This window comes from Penicillium canariense, assembly GCF_028826845.1.
Source record: "Penicillium canariense strain IBT 26290 chromosome Unknown utg000004l_segment0_segment0, whole genome shotgun sequence".
NCBI classification, from domain to species: domain Eukaryota; kingdom Fungi; phylum Ascomycota; class Eurotiomycetes; order Eurotiales; family Aspergillaceae; genus Penicillium; species Penicillium canariense.
Window position 1 is genome coordinate 2,329,735 of NW_026622731.1, and position 17,646 is coordinate 2,347,380.

General features: G+C 50.8%; 5 protein-coding genes across 5 annotated transcripts; 2 read left to right on the top strand and 3 right to left on the bottom strand.

Annotated features, from left to right (window-relative positions):
- Nucleotides 1-115: 115 nt before the first annotated feature.
- Nucleotides 116-1,741, bottom strand: N7482_007158 (MATE family efflux transporter; the record flags this gene model as incomplete). Its single annotated transcript, XM_056689283.1, has 2 exons — nucleotides 116-1,041; nucleotides 1,105-1,741. The coding sequence occupies 2 exons, from the start codon at nucleotides 1,739-1,741 to the stop codon at nucleotides 116-118; spliced, it is 1,563 nt and encodes a 520-aa protein (XP_056541712.1).
- A 1,404-nt stretch (nucleotides 1,742-3,145) lies between these two features.
- N7482_007159 (uncharacterized protein) lies at nucleotides 3,146-5,190 on the bottom strand (the record flags this gene model as incomplete). The annotated part of the gene is made up of 7 exons (XM_056689284.1): nucleotides 3,146-3,331; nucleotides 3,404-3,531; nucleotides 3,586-3,660; nucleotides 3,714-4,343; nucleotides 4,402-4,491; nucleotides 4,548-4,861; nucleotides 4,964-5,190. Coding segments are annotated over 7 exons (1,650 nt in total), but the record flags the coding sequence as incomplete, so codon positions are not given.
- Nucleotides 5,191-6,334: 1,144 nt separating this feature from the next.
- On the top strand, nucleotides 6,335-7,957 carry N7482_007160 (agmatinase; the record flags this gene model as incomplete). Its single annotated transcript, XM_056689285.1, has 8 exons — nucleotides 6,335-6,469; nucleotides 6,547-6,643; nucleotides 6,702-6,792; nucleotides 6,861-6,944; nucleotides 7,006-7,227; nucleotides 7,279-7,589; nucleotides 7,659-7,809; nucleotides 7,870-7,957. The coding sequence occupies 8 exons, from the start codon at nucleotides 6,335-6,337 to the stop codon at nucleotides 7,955-7,957; spliced, it is 1,179 nt and encodes a 392-aa protein (XP_056541714.1).
- Nucleotides 7,958-9,372: 1,415 nt separating this feature from the next.
- On the bottom strand, nucleotides 9,373-9,582 carry N7482_007161 (uncharacterized protein; the record flags this gene model as incomplete). The annotated part of the gene is made up of 1 exon (XM_056689286.1): nucleotides 9,373-9,582. One exon carries the CDS (start codon nucleotides 9,580-9,582, stop codon nucleotides 9,373-9,375), a length of 210 nt encoding a protein of 69 aa, XP_056541715.1.
- A 1,734-nt stretch (nucleotides 9,583-11,316) lies between these two features.
- On the top strand, nucleotides 11,317-16,811 carry N7482_007162 (uncharacterized protein; the record flags this gene model as incomplete). The annotated part of the gene is made up of 5 exons (XM_056689287.1): nucleotides 11,317-11,473; nucleotides 11,619-11,942; nucleotides 12,004-12,182; nucleotides 12,244-14,262; nucleotides 14,307-16,811. The coding sequence occupies 5 exons, from the start codon at nucleotides 11,317-11,319 to the stop codon at nucleotides 16,809-16,811; spliced, it is 5,184 nt and encodes a 1,727-aa protein (XP_056541716.1).
- Nucleotides 16,812-17,646: the final 835 nt, after the last annotated feature.

Sequence of the window (17,646 nt, forward strand, 5' to 3'; positions counted from 1 at the left end):
TAGCATTGTTATAAACAAGCTTTAGTACATCAGATCTCAGTAGTGCTCGCATAGTCCTTTAATTGTAAGCAGCTATAGTATTTTTTTAGCTGACAAAATCTCAATCAACAATGTCTCATTGATCCTCCCCTATCTCTGGTCCAACTCCCGAGTCCAAGTTGCCTTGGTCATCCATTCGCTGGAAAGCTTTGTGTACCTGAGACTCCCAATTTGTGAAGGTCACAAGACCCCACTCCAAAATTCCAGCACAATATAGTGCAATACACTGGCCTACCCATAGGCCTTTGAGTCCCCATCCATGGAATGCGAGGTATATACCTAAAGGTAACGCAAAGCAATAGTAGCTAACAAGATTCACCGCAGCACCAAGATGCTGTTGGCCCATGCCTCGCAGACTACCGCCACAACTCCCATTCAAACCATCCGCTATTTGAAACAGCGCAACAAATGGTAGGATGTCTGCAGTCAACTCAACGACCCGTGGGTCAGTGTTGAATATTTTGGCAAAATTATCACGAGTGCTCATGAGGACCGTAAGGACCACGGCGCCGAATATCACCGAGAGGACAGCCGACGAGTGCGCGGTCAGTGATGCCCCCTTCGCATTTCGGGAACCAAGCTGGTTACCGAGGCGGGATGAAGTCGCAACGCCAAGTCCAAATGGAATTGTATTGAGGATCCCATCAGCCGTCATGATGACACTCTGTGCAGCAAGTGGAATTGTGCCCAGTCGCCCAGCTACCAGTGCAACGATTTCAAATGCCCACCATTCAGTACCGACGTGGAAGAACCCTAGGATGGCTAGTCTTGCGAAGGTCCCCAGATTTTCCAGGGCCGCTCGCGACCACCCACCCCAGCATTCAGAACCAGAAACGAATCGGGCATATAGCACCAGGAGAATGAAAGAGAGCCAGTATGAGATACCTGCGGCGATAGGACCCGCGAGAAGTCCGACATCCAGGGTATAACAGAGGAAATAGCAAAGCCCTGCGTTGAAAGGCGAGGTGATCATGAGGACGTACGTTCCGGCGCTCATTATTCCTATACGCAGGTGGATTAGACATGTTCAATTTGCAAGAGGCGCTGAATGAATGAAATTCGTACCCTGGGCCTGCAAATACTTTTTCATGATTTCAAAGTAAATATACCCTAGGCCGCCCGGTATCAAAGCCGTCAAAAATCGGGAGCTTTGATAGGATAGCTCCGGGTCCTGTCCAAGAGCTTGGAAAAATGCATTCGAGCAGGCCCATAGAACAGCAACGGGGACGTAAAGGAGACCAAGAACCAGGAATGCTCGTTGGAGAAGAATTCCGAGGTCGTGTTTGTTTCCACTCCCAGTAAACGCAGATGAAGCAAGCGTATCCAGCGCAGTTGTTCCACCAAGTGCAATCATCCACCCAGTGACCAATGCAAACATCATTGAGAATGCGCTGACAGCCAAATTCATTGGAGACGAGTGTCCAATGATGATGACGGTGACGGTTTGTAGGCTCATCTGCAGCGTGTAGGCCAAAATGACAGGAATGGAACCTTGCGTCAACTTCCAAAACTCTGCAAGCAGTATCCGCACCCTTGTCACTTTGCCTTCGTGTCTTCCGCTCCAATGACAATTTACTGGCGCGGCTTCGGGGTCGATCGGCTTCGGGAGAAGGGAAGTGTACTCGTTGGGAGGTGTTTCATTCCATTCCTGGAAGTCCTCATCTGGCACAATATCATTGCCATGCTCGCCACTGTGAGGCATCTTGGCGATCATTCGAGAAGAGAAACCAAACTGAAAGTGTGGTGTCTTGCTCGGTAGAACAGCAAAATAACAGAGAAATGGGATGTTGTGTATGAGGGGTCATAATTGGGGTATATCTAATTACCCTGGCTTGATAAGACTACTCAGACAATAGATGACCGAAATATGGTATCCACCTGCGTACTTCAGTGTCAGTACCTGCCTCGCCTTGCCACAGCGGATGGCCGAAATGGAGACTTACGGCCCGAGTCTGACGGCAGTTACCTCCACTTGGCCGCACGTGGAGATTCCCTATCTTCATTGTACATCCTATCTCGGAAGGCCAAATATGTCAGTGAATTACAGGTCTGGGTGATACTGCATGCAGGTATGCATCTGGGTGAATCCGAGCGAGGTGGTACCCCGCCGTAGCAAGATAAGGAGTTAAGGTGCAGATGTCTATCGGTTACGTGAAGCAATGTTGAGCTAGGATCGAGTTATTGGTAGAAATATTATGATTTCGTTATCTACTGTAGGTGCGGGTAGAGAATGGCGGGGTCGTGCCTTCTCCAGGTATTATCCCAATTAGGAAGGCTGATTGGATCGCGAATTAGCGCAAGCGATTGGTCAAAAGGACCATTACACAAATACGCGTCGGAGGGGAAGATCTTTGCCTCGTCAGTCAGATAAGTCGAGATTCTACAGTATGATCATGTCTGTTTTTAAAAAAAAAATGAGGGTGCTGCATAACACGCAGATTCGGACTTTGGGAGCAGCACACACACCTGTCGAAAGATTCATTCGTCAATTCAGTCAAGGACTTACTTGGTGCTAGAAATTATTCATCGCTCGAGGTCTTTGGTTCTCAGATCCGTGCCCCAGCCTATCTGGCTTCTGACTTCGTCTCTGTAAGATACACAAGACCCTGTTAGTGACGTGGCAGGTGAGATCCCAGTGTTTCCGTATTTGTCTTTCATACTTTCAACGACGTGCGATCCAAACTCGGAGAATTACAAACTTTCCACTAGTCCCATGTGAATGTGGAATGCATGTACCCCAAACTCGTGTGTATGGCAGAAGATAAGCCTAAAATGGAGCGAAATTGGGTTCGATCGAATTATGACAACGGTTTCGTCATTATTGTGATTTTTCCATTTACCACCAATTGGCCTGTCCCCGCAGGGCCTTGCTTGGCCCGATCAGCACTCTTATCTCTAAGGGCCTTATTTGGCGCCGCAGCTTGGCAAGCAGATCTCTCCAACTCTGACTCTGCGGCGGTTTCATACCAACGATCGCTGGGACTGAGTTCTATAGCAGACGAGATATATAGCAGCAATATGACAAAAGGAAAGAACACTCCAAACTAAGGCTATATTTGCCCAGCTCATAACGCTGTTTTCGCAAACTAAATATTGATTAATTTACAGAGACGTCAACACCCAAATCGTACTCAGGGTTAACCCAAGAAGGCTGTGGTGCCCGTTTCCGCATCCATGCACCATACTTATGTAGAATCCCGAAGACTAAGCATCCTCCGACAAGCACGATCAATGCTTGTGACGTGAATGTCCAAGTCCAGCCAACAGATACTTCCCAGGGGGCGATGAAGAACTAGTCAAAAATCGGATTAGCAAAGCTCCTCAAAATGAAGGCATATGCCTGAATAAAAGCTTTTTGACATACAGGGTTGATAAATGCACTCAAATTCAGAAACACAGCATAGAATGTGATGATACTGGTTGATTGCAGAGGGTAGCTGTCGACAATGTAGCTGCTGGTGACTGTATTCCCAATTTGAATTCCTGCCGCGACTATTCAACTGTCAGTTTTTGCAAGTATTTTTCCCGAATATAAGCTTTGCTTACAGAGGAAAAATGCAACCTGTCCAACCATCCAGTGATAACTCCTATCAATACTGATGCCCCACAAGATCAATCCGACTATATTTACGTTAATCTCAAAGTTGGTTTTCTTTTTCGGTCAACTGACTAACCTGTTGTGATCAAAACGGCAGGATATGCCAACCATAACCGCATCTCTGCAACACGAACGTTCCCATTATTTTTTGCCAACTTCTCAATGATATAGTCACTCAATCGCCCTGAGCAGCAGATCTCTGAGATGATGGTCCCCAAAAACAAGCCAAGGAACAGCAGGCCCTGAATGAGTGGGGTATAGTTTGCGTATGCGGCTGGTACCATCGTAATGACTGATAAAACCCACCAGTACCAGGTGAAGGAATATCCAATCACTGCGATAGCAACTGTAGGGAACCGAAAAGTGAGAAAAAACCGGGTTATTGAGTCCCATGGCTTGGGGTGTTTCATGCCAGGGATAGGACGTAAGCTGATGAAAGGTAGACGTTTTGTTCGAGGAAGATCGGACTGGAACATCTCGAGCGTAGGGGTATTTGAGGGCAAGTCGGGCTCCTTGTTCGCCAGTTTCTCGATGTCGGTTGGGGTACATTTGTTAATCACTGTACTACTTTGATGAAGCAGCATTTTTTGTCGTGGGTAGAGAGTCTCCGGCATCAAAAATAACTCAAGGATCAACAGCACTGCGAATAAAATGGCATTGAACCAATTGATCCATGCAGCACTGACCAGGTTCAAAAATCCACCAACTAATAATTGACACCTGTTAGTATGATTATCCAAAAGGAGATAACAGCCCGAACATACAGGTCGGACCCAGAAGAAGTCCGGAATCTATTGCCAATACCCACAGGCCAAGCTTTTGTCCACGTTCAACCTCAAAGAACAGGTCATTGACTTGATATTTTTAGCCAACCAACATCATTTATTCTGAATTTTTAAGAAAAACCCACCGACTGCCATGCCAACGGTAGAGGCAGGGCTTACTCCAAACCCCTGGAAGAAGCGGGCAGCCATGTACCCGGAGTAAGTATCAGCGACAGCAGCGCCGATCGTCGATACCAGGGCAACGGTGGTTCCAATCAAGAAAATAAGACGGCGACCATATATGTCACTCAGAGAAGACCAAATGAGTGGCCCGACAGAGAGGCCTAGGGCCGGTACGGCAACAGTCCAATTCACCTGCGAATAACTTATCTGGTACTGGGTTTGAATTGCGGTGAAAGATGGCACAGTTGTCGTTGTGAGGTACGTAAAAAGAAAGTATCTAACAGAAGATTCATTGGATTAGCATTTTCACACTCCTCTCCCCACCGAATAGGGACGCATTTAAATGATAATTCATAAGAAGGTACCAGATGGTGCGCACTTGAACATCACAATTGATAATATAACATGCTTCTGCATTGTTGACCAGTTCAAAGGATCCAATCCGTCGGAGGTTGGTTGTGGGTGAACTTTGATCCCGTTTGCGGTACCTGCTGCATTGCAGACAAGTTGAGCATCGCCCTTCTCGATAGGTACCTGCATGTCCTGAGCAGGAATATCAAGCCCATCACCTTGACATGTCTTGTCGATATCTTTCTTCTCGCTCATATTTGTCGCTCGCAGGATAGCTCTTAGTCGATGGTGCTCAATGTGTATCAACCCGCGATACTTCTGCCTTATAGATTCGTAATTCTCCAATTGTAAAAATCGAAAATCATAACAGGCACCGCCTCTTCTTCAATCAGAAGAGAATATATGTCTATCCTAAATTTAGGGTATCCCTGCGTTTCCACGGGGTTGGAAATAGCTCCATACACAGGGGTGAGTCTTATCATTGAAGTGACGCCTGGCCCGAGAGCTCTTCATGCAAGTCAAATTAACAGGGCGAATCAGAGAGGATGAAGTAATCTTGGAGAACGACATGTTCTAGCCCCGTCTAATTATCCATTAGCTCTCCTCGGTATTGTCCTGATTGCTTTTGCCGGATTTTCCGTGGGAGTTCCTGCAGCGCCTCAGATGGTCTTCCAAAGTCAGAATAGCGAGAAATAGAGAAAACCCTTATCGAGATTCATATCAGGATTCAAAAATGATTCTTGAAATATTGTTGTTCTCCGCGGGATGCTGCGATCCACAGGCTAACTCCGCTCCCGGAGAAGAGCCTTACTGAATACGGGTTCATAGATGAACTGTCACCAATGACGACTTCCCGATAAGCCACGCCAAAAAACCAGCATCACAACAGACCTTATCTTTACCCCACGACTAGGTCGTTAATGTCCTTCTCCCCCGGCCTTCCCTTTTGGTTTACTGGCCAATGCGTAGGGTCTTGCTTGAGGCGTTATGTAGCCAAGCCGCGACTCCCTCACCATGTGGATTTACAGCGTGGTTTCTCAACTGGGAAGTCAAACAGAGAATACAGCATCTCGACTGTACAACCGTTACGATTGCGTAATTATCTTGGACATTCGATCCAGAGGGTCACCTAGAGGCATGCTGATATGTGATTGGCCATCAGTCGCTAGATTTGGGCAATAAGGCGAGACGAGGTAATGCCAGGTACAACGATGCAACTCTATGTAGGAACCTGCGGATAATACCTGGTTCCGCAGTATTCAGGAAGGTGATCGCGGGTTTGCCAGGCTCTTTGTACATATAATCCCAGTGCTCCTACTTGCATTAAATCACATTGGCTCATATTTGTCCCAGTTTGACTACCATTCCAATTAGTTTGCTTCTCTCGCGATAAGTTACCATGATCACTACTGTTATAGGTCTCCTCGTTCTCTCTGCCCTTTCATCGGCACATGGAGACCACGACCAGGTTCCCATGGCTGGGCCACACAAGGGATTATGGTACAACACACTACCGGGAGATGGCGGTACGCAGGTGCGAGGACATGTCCAAACAATTCTCAAAGCGGCGAACGAATTTGATAGTTCTAACCCATGAAACAATATTCTCAGGCCGACTCGGTTTTCTCCGGGATCTCTACGTTCGGACGCCTTCCTTACTTCCCTTGTCTCTCTAGTGAGGACGAGAGCTATGATATTGCCTTTCTGGGTAGACATCACAATATCTTGCACTCCAATACCACGTTCCACAGCTCATGTCGCTATAGGAGCTCCCTTCGATACCGGTACCTCATACAGACCTGGTGCACGCTTTGGGCCGAGTGGCATCAGACAAGGCTCTCGCCGTCTCAACCTCTAGTACGCTTTGATCTCCACCTAAAACTAGCCGATGGTGAATACTTGGGCTTACCGTTATTTGAATGCAGCGGTGGCTACAACGTGCCACTACAAGCGAACCCGTTCCACAGCGACATGAAGATTATGGATTGTGGTGATATTCCTGTGACATCGTATGTGGCATAATCAAGAAGCAGATATGCCTCGATACTGACACGACCGTCCCTCTTCCAGTTATGACAATGCCTGGGCTATTCAGCAGATTGAGGAAGGTCATAACAGTGTCTTGATGCGCAAGCCCTTCACCGATGCCCATAAAGTCGGCCTTTCACGCGCGGGCAAGACTCTCCCGCGAGTTATCACCCTCGGGGGAGATCATACTATTACTTTACCCCTGCTGCGGAGCATCAACAAGGCCTACGGACCCGTCACTGTGATTCACTTCGATAGCCATCTGTAAGTTCCATTCAAAAACGATGTGCTCGCTGTCTTCTAATACACTTTTAGAGATACCTGGAAGCCCAAGGTCTTCGGCGGTTCGCCCAGCCAAGTCGCAGCCGTCAACCACGGCACTTATTTCTACCACGCTGCCATGGAGGGCCTACTGAAGAACGATACGAACATTCACGCTGGCATTCGCACAACTCTGTCTGGTCCTTCAGACTATGAGAATGACGGGTACTGTGGATTCGAGATTGTCGAGGCCCGAGAGATTGACACGATCGGCACCGACGGCATCATCAAGAAGATTCGAGACCGTGTCGGGACAGAGAACCCCGTGTACCTCTCAATTGACATCGATACCCTGGACCCAGCTTGTAAATCACTTTCCCTAGGCTCCTCTATCTCTCTTTTTAACCAAGTCACTGATGTTCGGAAATATCCAGTTGCCCCGGCTACCGGGACCCCTGAGACTGGCGGTTGGTCCACCCGCGAGCTGCGAACGATCATTCGCGGCCTCGATGGATTGAACTTCATTGGTGCAGATATTGTTGAAGTTGCACCGGCTTACGATACTAATGCGGAGCTGTCGACGATGTGAGCGGTTTTTTCCTCCCCTTAGGTGAGCTCTTTGGCCTCAGCTAATTACGTGAACAGGGCGGCTGCGGATGTGCTGTACGAGGTTCTCACGATCATGGTGAAGAAGGGGCCGCTATCGGTTGGTGGACGGTCACACGAGCTGTGATGATTCATTGCGCCTTATGTAACCAGCTACCCATGTGAATAGCTTAACTAGGTGGAGCTTGAAGGAGTCGGGGACGATGGAAACAGATCAGGCGTCGAGTGTTACGGACGCCCCGGTATTGGTGTAACTTAGCTATCAAGAAAAGTATTCTAGTTAGCACAGTTGAGAGCCTCTGGTTGTTATGGCTCTGTGCTTGATTTCCGAGGGCATATGGAAATATTTCGAAAACATATCCTGTGCATAGACCTCCCTACGTGTTGAACCAACAGGATGAGGAAGAGTCCGCTAAAGTACTTCCCACGCCGCCACCCCCAAAACACATAGTAAATGCGATAAATTACAATATCGTTTCTCCACGACCACATCTCCTTTAGCTTTGAGAAAATATTAGAATATAATAGGTATTCAAAGTAAGGCTCCTAATATATTAATGTACCCAAGGAACTCAGTATTAGTAATATATATTTAAGGCTTAGATATCCAAAGTACACTTTAATCTATTGTAATATAGTAAAATCTTATTTTCAATAGACTTGGAGTTAAATATATTGTCCTTAATGCTCATAAGAGTGTACAAACTATAATCCAAATTAATATATAGCCTAGCTGTTGAGATATGGAATTGTAATTTTTCGCACTTAACCATGTGTTTTTGGGGTTTGCTGGCGGCGTAAGCGAGAAGTACGTTATGTAGCTACGAGAGATATACCTTCGATATCGACCATAATTCACCTCATGAGTCTTCGTGCTAGCAATTATGTTTACATCCAGAACCTCGTGTTCGTATTGAGTTATCGCAGGAATGCAACCTAAATTAAAACGTTGCGGTGGGTCGCGGCCACCCCACTTCACTTGATGGTTCGTTTCAAGACATGGCGAACTTAGTTTGGCATTGCTGGCATAAAACTGCCGCGACCGAGAAATGTGCAGGAAGATTGACTCTAAGTCGTACCGGTCGGCACCCAAAGCCCAAAGGTCGATTCTGGCGGCTGTGCAAGCTATCCCGCCAGGGTGGAGAAGACGAACCAAGCCTCGAAACCTGAAACCAACGGTGGGTCCTGGTCAGTGCAGCTGCTGTGAACCCGACTCTCGCGGCAGATAATCGGGCACAAGTCCGGGCCCATGCAGATGCACTGGGTCAACGGCGTCGGGCCAGCTGGTCTGGGAGAATCTAGCTGGACTCGATCTTTGCCAGTGCGCACAGAGTAGGCAGCTGGTCGATGAGCAGAGCGGATGGAGACCCAGACTATAGACTACACAGGGTGAAATAGTTCGATATGACTGTGAAGGGTTCGGAGAGAGGTTTAAAGGAATACTATATAGTACCATATACCACCACAGCAAGCTAGCACATGATCAAAACAACACGTGAATGTAAGCAGAGCTCGAGATGCCTCACTGGGCCCGACGAAATGCTAGCAGGGCTCGGCCGAAGACCGGTCTGCCAGCTCAAGGGTGGATCCCAGCCGAATATTACGATCGATAGAGGAGAGATCCTTCATATCCCAGGAACCTGCAGCGACCTTGCCTCGCACAAGACCAGCTCCGGGCGGGCTCCACTCGTTAGCATTGATGGGTTGTGCAAGGGACGTATGATTTCCATTTTCGAGGCCGAGGGGGGGCATCTTCAATTCCAACACGAATCGCCTCACGTTGACGTTCGCTGAGCAGGGTTCGGGACACCACTTTTAATTACAACGTCGATCCCTCGCTATCCGAGCTGCAAGTAGCCCCCTTTCTCCATGTGTGTTTGGGGCTTGGCCGGCAACGCAGGAGCGCCGAGCAGAATTTTCAAAAGGGGTCGAAGGTGCAAAATAGACGTGGCCGAGTTCTCGACACTGGCCATTTGGAACTCAAATTTGGGCTGAAGGCTGAAGTTACTGGATGGACTTTGGGATGGATCATCCCTTGAGAGCGGGCGAATCAGCTTTTCTGCCCCTCAGGGGCATTGGTTCATCAGCAAAAACGCCCCAAGTCAACGTTGAATTCACACAGGACTAGCGTTCCGGGGTCTGGATCTCTGGATCCTGAAATCAAAAGTATATTGGGTCTCAGCCTCTGTCAGACTGTCCGTAGGGGAGATCGCAGCGGGCTGGATGGTGGACCGGGATTAGGAGAAATTGCCGCATTGGTCGGCTGGCCCGTCTCTGGCTAGCCCTGGTTTCCATCGACGAGGGGACGGGCAGCGATCAACATTGCAAAGTGCGAAGCGTGGTTCCGCGGGCGCCAGTCAGAGGAGGGTGCAAAAGGGATATCCTGGCGACATCGTCTCCAGTGGAGAGTCTCTGAGTGGGCGGCCCATCCCACTTTTAATGACAACCTAAAGTATGGATCTGAAACGAACAGGTAGAACAGGTGGGTGCACCGGTTCTTGGTGGCTGACGAGGACGAGAAAGCTGATGGATCAGTTATTTCAACGGTCACAAAGTACGGAGTCGCAGTTCGCGACCGGAGGCAAAAACCTGTCATCAACTGTCCCGACCGGAATGCTGGGACGCGCGCGTGGTTGACTGGGTCCCGTGGAACGCCAGCCCCGCCGTCAGTCAACGTCAACTATCATAGTGTGTCCTTAGCGGGTTCGTAGTATGGCTGTGGACAGGGGGGAAACGTCGGATAGGCCAGGGTTCGGTAGACTCGGTAGTGTCTGGCGGGGCGAACCGAGGATGGCTGGGAATAGAAAGTTGGCTTGCAAGGGGAGTCTCCCCCTGAATCCGGCCCGAACGGACGTCAACAGTTGACTGTCCGCACCTCGTCCTGGACAAATAAGGCAAACATCGTCCCCATCTACACTGCCAATCCATCCCCCATTCATCCACTTCATCCACTCATCCATTCATCCATTCATTCATCCACTCATCCATGGCCGTTCACCCTGGCCCCGACTGGCCCAGTCCACACCGTCTCCACCACCACCATCGACCGCACCGCATCCTCCTTCATCTTAATCGGAGCTAAGCCGCCTGCAGTTAGCCCATGCACGGTCTCTTCTCCAGACGTTGCGCTTTTACACCTCCTCTTCTCTCCTCGCTCCTTGCCGGTGATTCTGATTCTGGCAATTGATTGTTTCTTTGTCGGAGAGGCCCATCTGAACTCTCCAGGTACGTCTCATTTCATTGATCGGGGCTATTCGGTGCGCACCGACTCTTGCCGCGCGCCAGCCCAACTGCTGTGTCCCCTCAGCCAAAAAATTTAAGGGGTTCTGGACACTAACCATCGCAACTCTCCACACTCTAGACAATTTTTTGTCTTGGTTACGCCTGATGACTGCAACTCTTTGACATCGCCGACTCATACCCCTCTTTCTCTGACTTCATCGTCAACCCCCCTTCCTTTTCCCGCCCGGGTTTCTCCTGGGGAGAATGACCGCCTCACCGCCAGCGTCGCCGACGGGGCCTGCCCCGCGGCCCATCAGTGCGATGATGCGCACATCGCGCAGCAACAGTCGCATGAGCATGAGCAGCAGACACGGTGGAAGTCGCGCATCGGACGAGGATGGCAAGACTGCGGTCAAAGTCGGTACGTGGTCCCTTTTCGAATACTACCAGCATCTCGCCTGCCATACGCGCGCACAGCAGCGGCATGGGCGATGGACGTACCACCGCGAATCTCATGGCGACACAAAGATACTGAAGAAGGAATAATCAGCTAACTTCCGTAACAGCTGTCCGAGTGCGACCGCCTCTAAAGTCTACCGACCCCGGGTACGAGTTGATTCCCCAGCGGTTTCAGCGTTCCATGGTCCACGTCACGTCCCCAACCAGCGTGGCTGTAGATGTCCCGCAGGGCCGCAAGTTGTTTGTGTTCGATCGAGTCTTCCCCGAGACGGTGGAACAAGATGGCATTTGGGATTATTTGAACGATAGCGTCAATTCGTTCGTCCAGGGCTACAATGTTTCCATCTTGGCCTATGGTCAGTCCGGCGCTGGAAAGTCATATACGATGGGCACTTCGGGCCCGAATGAGCAGAATAACTCTGGGGCAATGGGTGAGTCCCCAATGCGAATGAGAGAGTGATGGCGGCGAACTGACCGCAACTTGCAATGCAGGTATTATTCCCCGCGCTGCCCAGGCTTTGTTTGAAAATCTCGATGGACCGAAACACGCCCGCAATGGCTCCGCCTCGACCGGTCTCCGAACCCCGCAACGATACTCCATGAGCTCCGCCTCGAGCTTTGGAAAAGCGAATGTGGAAAAGAACTGGCAGTTGAAGGCAACCTACGTTGAGGTACGGCTCATCTTAACGTCGCGTAGGGACACCTGACCAAGATCTCACATCTACTATCTAGATCTATAATGAACAACTTCGGGACTTGCTTCTTCCTGACTCGGTTTCCTCCACTGATCGCAGCACTGTCACCATTCGCGAGGACGCCAAGGGACGCATTCTTCTGACCGGCCTGCACCAGGTCAGCATCAACTCCTTCGATGACCTCATTGGAGCTCTGAACTTTGGCTCGACCATTCGCCAAACCGACTCAACCGCCATCAACGCCAAATCGTCTCGTTCGCACGCCGTGTTCAGCTTGAACCTCATCCAGCGCAAGACTTCAACACAACCCATGTCCCCCAAGGAAAAGCGCATGTCAATGCCCGTGGATTCGTACTCTAATGGCGAGTCTGTTACCGTGGATAGCAAGCTCCACTTCGTTGACCTGGCAGGTAGCGAACGCCTGAAGAACACAGGTGCTTCCGGCGAACGTGCCAAGGAAGGTATTTCGATCAATGCTGGCCTTGCCGCCCTCGGCAAGGTTATTTCACAGCTCTCCTCTCGCCAGTCCGGGTCCCATGTTTCATACCGTGACTCAAAGCTCACCCGTCTCCTGCAAGATTCTTTGGGTGGCAATGCGATCACCTACATGATTGCTTGTGTCACTCCCGCTGAATTCCATCTGAGCGAGACCCTTAACACCATCCAGTACGCACAGCGAGCTCGGGCCATTCAAAGCAAGCCCCGCATTCAGCAGGTCGCCGACGATGGCGACAAACAGGCATTGATCGAGCGCCTGAAGGCCGAGGTCAACTTCCTCCGACAGCAGATTCGCAACACGGAAGGCTCTGACCGTCGAGAGGCAGTCTCTGCGGAACGCAGCGAACGCAAGAATGAGCGAGAGATCCAGCTTCAGAATCAGCTCCTCGATGCCCAGGAGAGCTATAACGCACTTAGTCAGCGCCACACCAAGCTGATTTCACGTCTGGCTAATGAATCAGAGACTACCAACAGAGGGACCGACGAGACCCCGGATGACCTGGGTAAGAGTTCAATTGAGAGAATCCAACGCTCCAAATCCTTTGCGGAGTCCGTGGAGCAAGTTGTTCTCGAGTATGAAAAGACTATTCAAAGCTTGGAATCATCTCTGTCCGATACCCGTTCTTCCCTGGCCAATACGGAAAGCACCCTCTTAGAGCGTGAGACTAAGTGTACATATGTTGAGACGGTGAACGCGCAACTGCAATCCCGTGTGCAGAAGCTCTTGGACCGTGAAGCCAGCACAGAAACCTACCTCCACGAGTTGGAATCCAAGGTGGATGGTGCCTCCACTGGAGAAGAAAAGCATGCTACCATTGTGGCAGAGCTGCGCAAGGAGCTAAGCCGTGCTCGCGAAAATGAAGCAGGTTGCGAAGAATATATCTCCACACTGGAAGACCGACTCGCCGAGTCTGATCAGGACATGGAGCTGATGCAGCGCGAGGTGATCCGATTGGAGCATGTCATCCAGCGCCAGCGTGGTCTCGGAACTCTCGACAACCTACTCCATGATCTTGATACTCGCCACCAACAGCACCAGCAGAATGGCGAGGAGTATGCTGGCACCAACGGCATCGACTCGTTTTATACGCCTCCCCCGGTCAAGATCTCCCACCACAAGCACACCCCGTCCCTGGACGTCCTTAATGAGGCTGCGGAGACCGCTATTCCCGAGTCTGATGAGGATTTCTCTGATCCCATCCCCGAAGAGGAAGAAGAGGAGACCGTCCAAGATGCCGAAAAGTCGGCCGAGGAGCCAGGAGAGGACCTGAAGGTGCTGGAGAATGTTACGAGCAAACTCCAGGCCCGACGTACGGAGGCTGCTCGTGAAGAGCCGATTTCCAGCCCTGCCCAGTCCATGTTTGTCGTCGACAAGCTTGAGACTGTTACCCAAGAACTTTTCGAACTTCGTCTCAGCCACGAGAACACTTTGGGTGATTACGAGTCGCTCGAGGCTAAATATGAAGAAGCCCTGAAGGCTCTCGCTGAGCTCCGCCAGGACAAGATGGACGAAGCCCGTCACCCAGCCCCCGCTGTCCAGAACGAAGTCTCCCGGCCTGTCTCTTCTTTTTAGAAGACGGAGCAGCCGCTGTGAACTCGAAGTCTGGGGCACAACACTCATTCTCGCAATCACTCTCCTCGGAATTGTCCTCGGCCGGGGAGTCGCCTGCTTTGCGCGGGCTTTCTGAAGCCACCAAGCATGACAGCATCGAGACGCCTGCGACTCCTATCGCCTCTTCTGTCATCGCCTCCGCCGACACTGAGGAGGTTGAGAAGATGCGCAAGATGCTTGCTGAGCACCAGGTTGATGCCGATCGCATGACCGAGAAGTACGCTGAACTCCAGACTGAGCACGAGGAGATTTTGACTCTTGTCGAGAAGCTGAAGGCCGAAGCCGAGGCTCAACGCAATAAGTCTAGCCCTCCTTCCACCCCTGGCTTCAAAATGATCCGACGTATGACCAGCCAAAACCTTCTGTCGGGTGTCGATCGTGCTCACCGGTCCCTCACCGCGCTGCGCATTATTGCCAATGAGGAGCTTGCCAGCAAGCCCGATGTCCTTCACAACTTTGAAAACAACCTGGATGCCACAATGCATGAGCTGTCTTCACGGATGGAGCGTCTCCAGTCCCTGGAGGCCGAGAATCACAACGTGAAGAAGGAGATGGAAATGAAGGCCACCATTATCTCTGGTCTCACCCGAGAGCGATCCAGTTTGTCAGGTGCTTCATCCGTTGACATGGGCCTTGTTTCTCAACTCCGTGATCAGGTTGTGCACCAAGAGAACCAAATCAATGAGCTCCGGGAGGCCCACGAAACCCGGGAGAAGCAGCTGTTGACCGAAATTGAGAAGCTCAATGCTCTCTTGCAGAGCCAAGAGGTCGCGGCTAAGGCCTTGGATGCCGGCGCCGAGGAGCAGGATAGGAAAATTGATGTCCTAGAAGGCGAACTGACCGAGTGGAAGGGCAAGCACCAGACTGCTCTAGAGTCTCTGCAGACCTCGGAGAAGCAGCTCGCTACTACCTTGGCCGAACTCGAGACTTCCCTGGCCTCTGTCGAGGCGATGCGCTCGGAGCGCTCTGCAGCGAACGATGCCTCTGCGGACAAGGAGGCTGCCGCACAGGCTCTCGAGACTGAGCGCGCAAAGCAGCAGGAGCTCGTGAAGTGCCTCAAGAAGGATATTGAGGAGCACAAGACTACGATTTCCACCCACGTTGAGAGGATCGCTGGTTTGGAGAAGTCCCACTCGGATCTCCAGGAGCAATTGCTCGCACAGTCCTCTGCCACCGAAGTGAGCAACGGCCCAGTCGATATGGCCCGCATTGCCAATTTGGAGCAGGAGATTGCCACCCACAGGTCCGCCCTCGATTCGCACAAGGCAGACCTGAACTCTCTGCAAGAATCTCACAAGCGTGAACTTGCTGAGCTCGAGGAACGTACCAAGGCTGCGGTTCAAGCTGAGCACGAGGCTCGCCTCTCTGAGAAAGATGCTGAGCACGACAAGGCCATGGCAGCCTTGCAGAAGGACATTGCTGATTCCCGTGATGAGTTGTTGAATCTGCTCCAGGCTGTCTCATCCCTGCTCAATTCCGATGTCACCACCGCGACACTCGCGGACCAGATCCAAGACATCTTGGCCCAGAAGCAGCACTTCTCGGAGAAGTACGCTGAGCTCATGGATACCAACGAGGAACTGCGCAAGCAGCTCAATGCTAGCGGTGATATGGAAGAATTGAACAAAAAGAATGCCACCCAGGAGGCCAAGGTGAACGAGCTGGCTCTCTTGGTTGCCACCCTGGAGGACACTCTTCGCCAGAAGGATGAGCAGGTTAAGAAGAAGGAGGCTCTTGTTGAGGAGATCACTATCGAGAGGGAGAAGAGCGTGCGCCTGGTGGAGGAGCTCGAGGAGCAGATTACCAGCAGCTTCGACCAGCACCACAACCGTTTGTCTGTCATCCAGCAGGAGCGCGACCAGGCCTTAGAGGATGCCAAGGCCAAGATTGTTCTTCTTGAGAATGACATTGAGACATACCATGTGCGCATCGAGCAGCTCGAGCTTCAAGTCAAGAACGGAACCTCCGATGGTTCCCACGACCGCAGCAGCTCGCTGACATCCAACCTCCGCAAGAGCTCATCTGCAGCGTCCCTGCCTTCGCCTCCCCCGGCGATTCCCCTTCCCCCTCTTCCAACCATTGCCTCTACCGCCAACGGTACCGGCAGTGTCTCCCCGCCCAGCTCCCGTCATGCGAGCAGGGAGCTGGTCAGCGCCCAACTCGTCGAGGACCAGGAAAGCCGGATCCGTACCATCGAGAAGCACTTGTACGCCGAGAAGCAATTGACTGCCACCCTGGAGGAGGCCCTTGGGGATCTCGAAGCTCAAAGCAATAAGGTCAAGAATGACTGCGAGAGCTGGAAGAAGAAGGCGTGGGGGCTCGAAGATGAGCTGTCTACTCTTCGCAAGGAGCGCAACTCCGCCCGCCTGTCGCTCCAGGCTGTCGAGGAGGAGCGCAGCGCCCGTAAGGAAGCCGAGGCCGCTCGGGCGCAGCTGGAAGAGCGCATGAACGCTCTCAACAAGAAAAAGAAGAAGAGCACGCTTAACTGCTTCTAAACCGGGATCACCCACCAAAACCCCTCACATGCTCGCATCCTACAAAAGCGTGTCGTGTTTTTTTACGCCTGTCATTACCGCTCTCGCCCTCGATGTGTACATTTGCCTTATTTCTTTCTACTTGTTTCATACCCCCTCTTTTCTTCCTTTTTCTCTCCCTTTTCCGTTGTCTCCAATCCGTCTCTGCCCCTGCACGTACAACCTACTCTCCCCGACCAATATTCTGTATTATGACACATACCTGCTTCCATCTCCCCGTCAGTTCATCGATACCTCTTCTGCCTTTCTCCTTTCTACCCTGTGATATAGTCGACTACTATCTACCCTTTGCACATTTCTTTTTGATCTGTCTTGTTTTCTCTTTCACATATTTCTGTTTGTGTGGTTACCTCCTCGCGTTCACAACGAACAGACCTCTTTTATGACTGGTAGAATTCTATATTCCTTCTGATTATCTCCACTGTACATTTCTTTTTCCCCGTCGGCTATCTCTAGATTGACTGGTGCTTAAATGGTCCGGGACCACTACTTTGTTTCCTCGGTGGAGTTTCCCTTGGCTTTTCCTCATTATTTCAAACCTGTGGTCGCTTTTCTGCGCTGTGTACGTTCTCTGGTCTGACATTCAAATCTTTCCGTCGAATACCTGGGACCTTTTAGGTTTCGTCTGCTTTACCATTGTATAGTCGTAGTAGAAACAGGTGACAGTGGTTATCCAGACTAGATCTGTGTCACGGCTGCTGGTCAACTTCAACTGTAGATTATGAAGAGCATATGAGAGCACTCTGTAAAGCACGTGGGGAACCAGATATGTCTTGCAAATATTGTTCCATTGGCA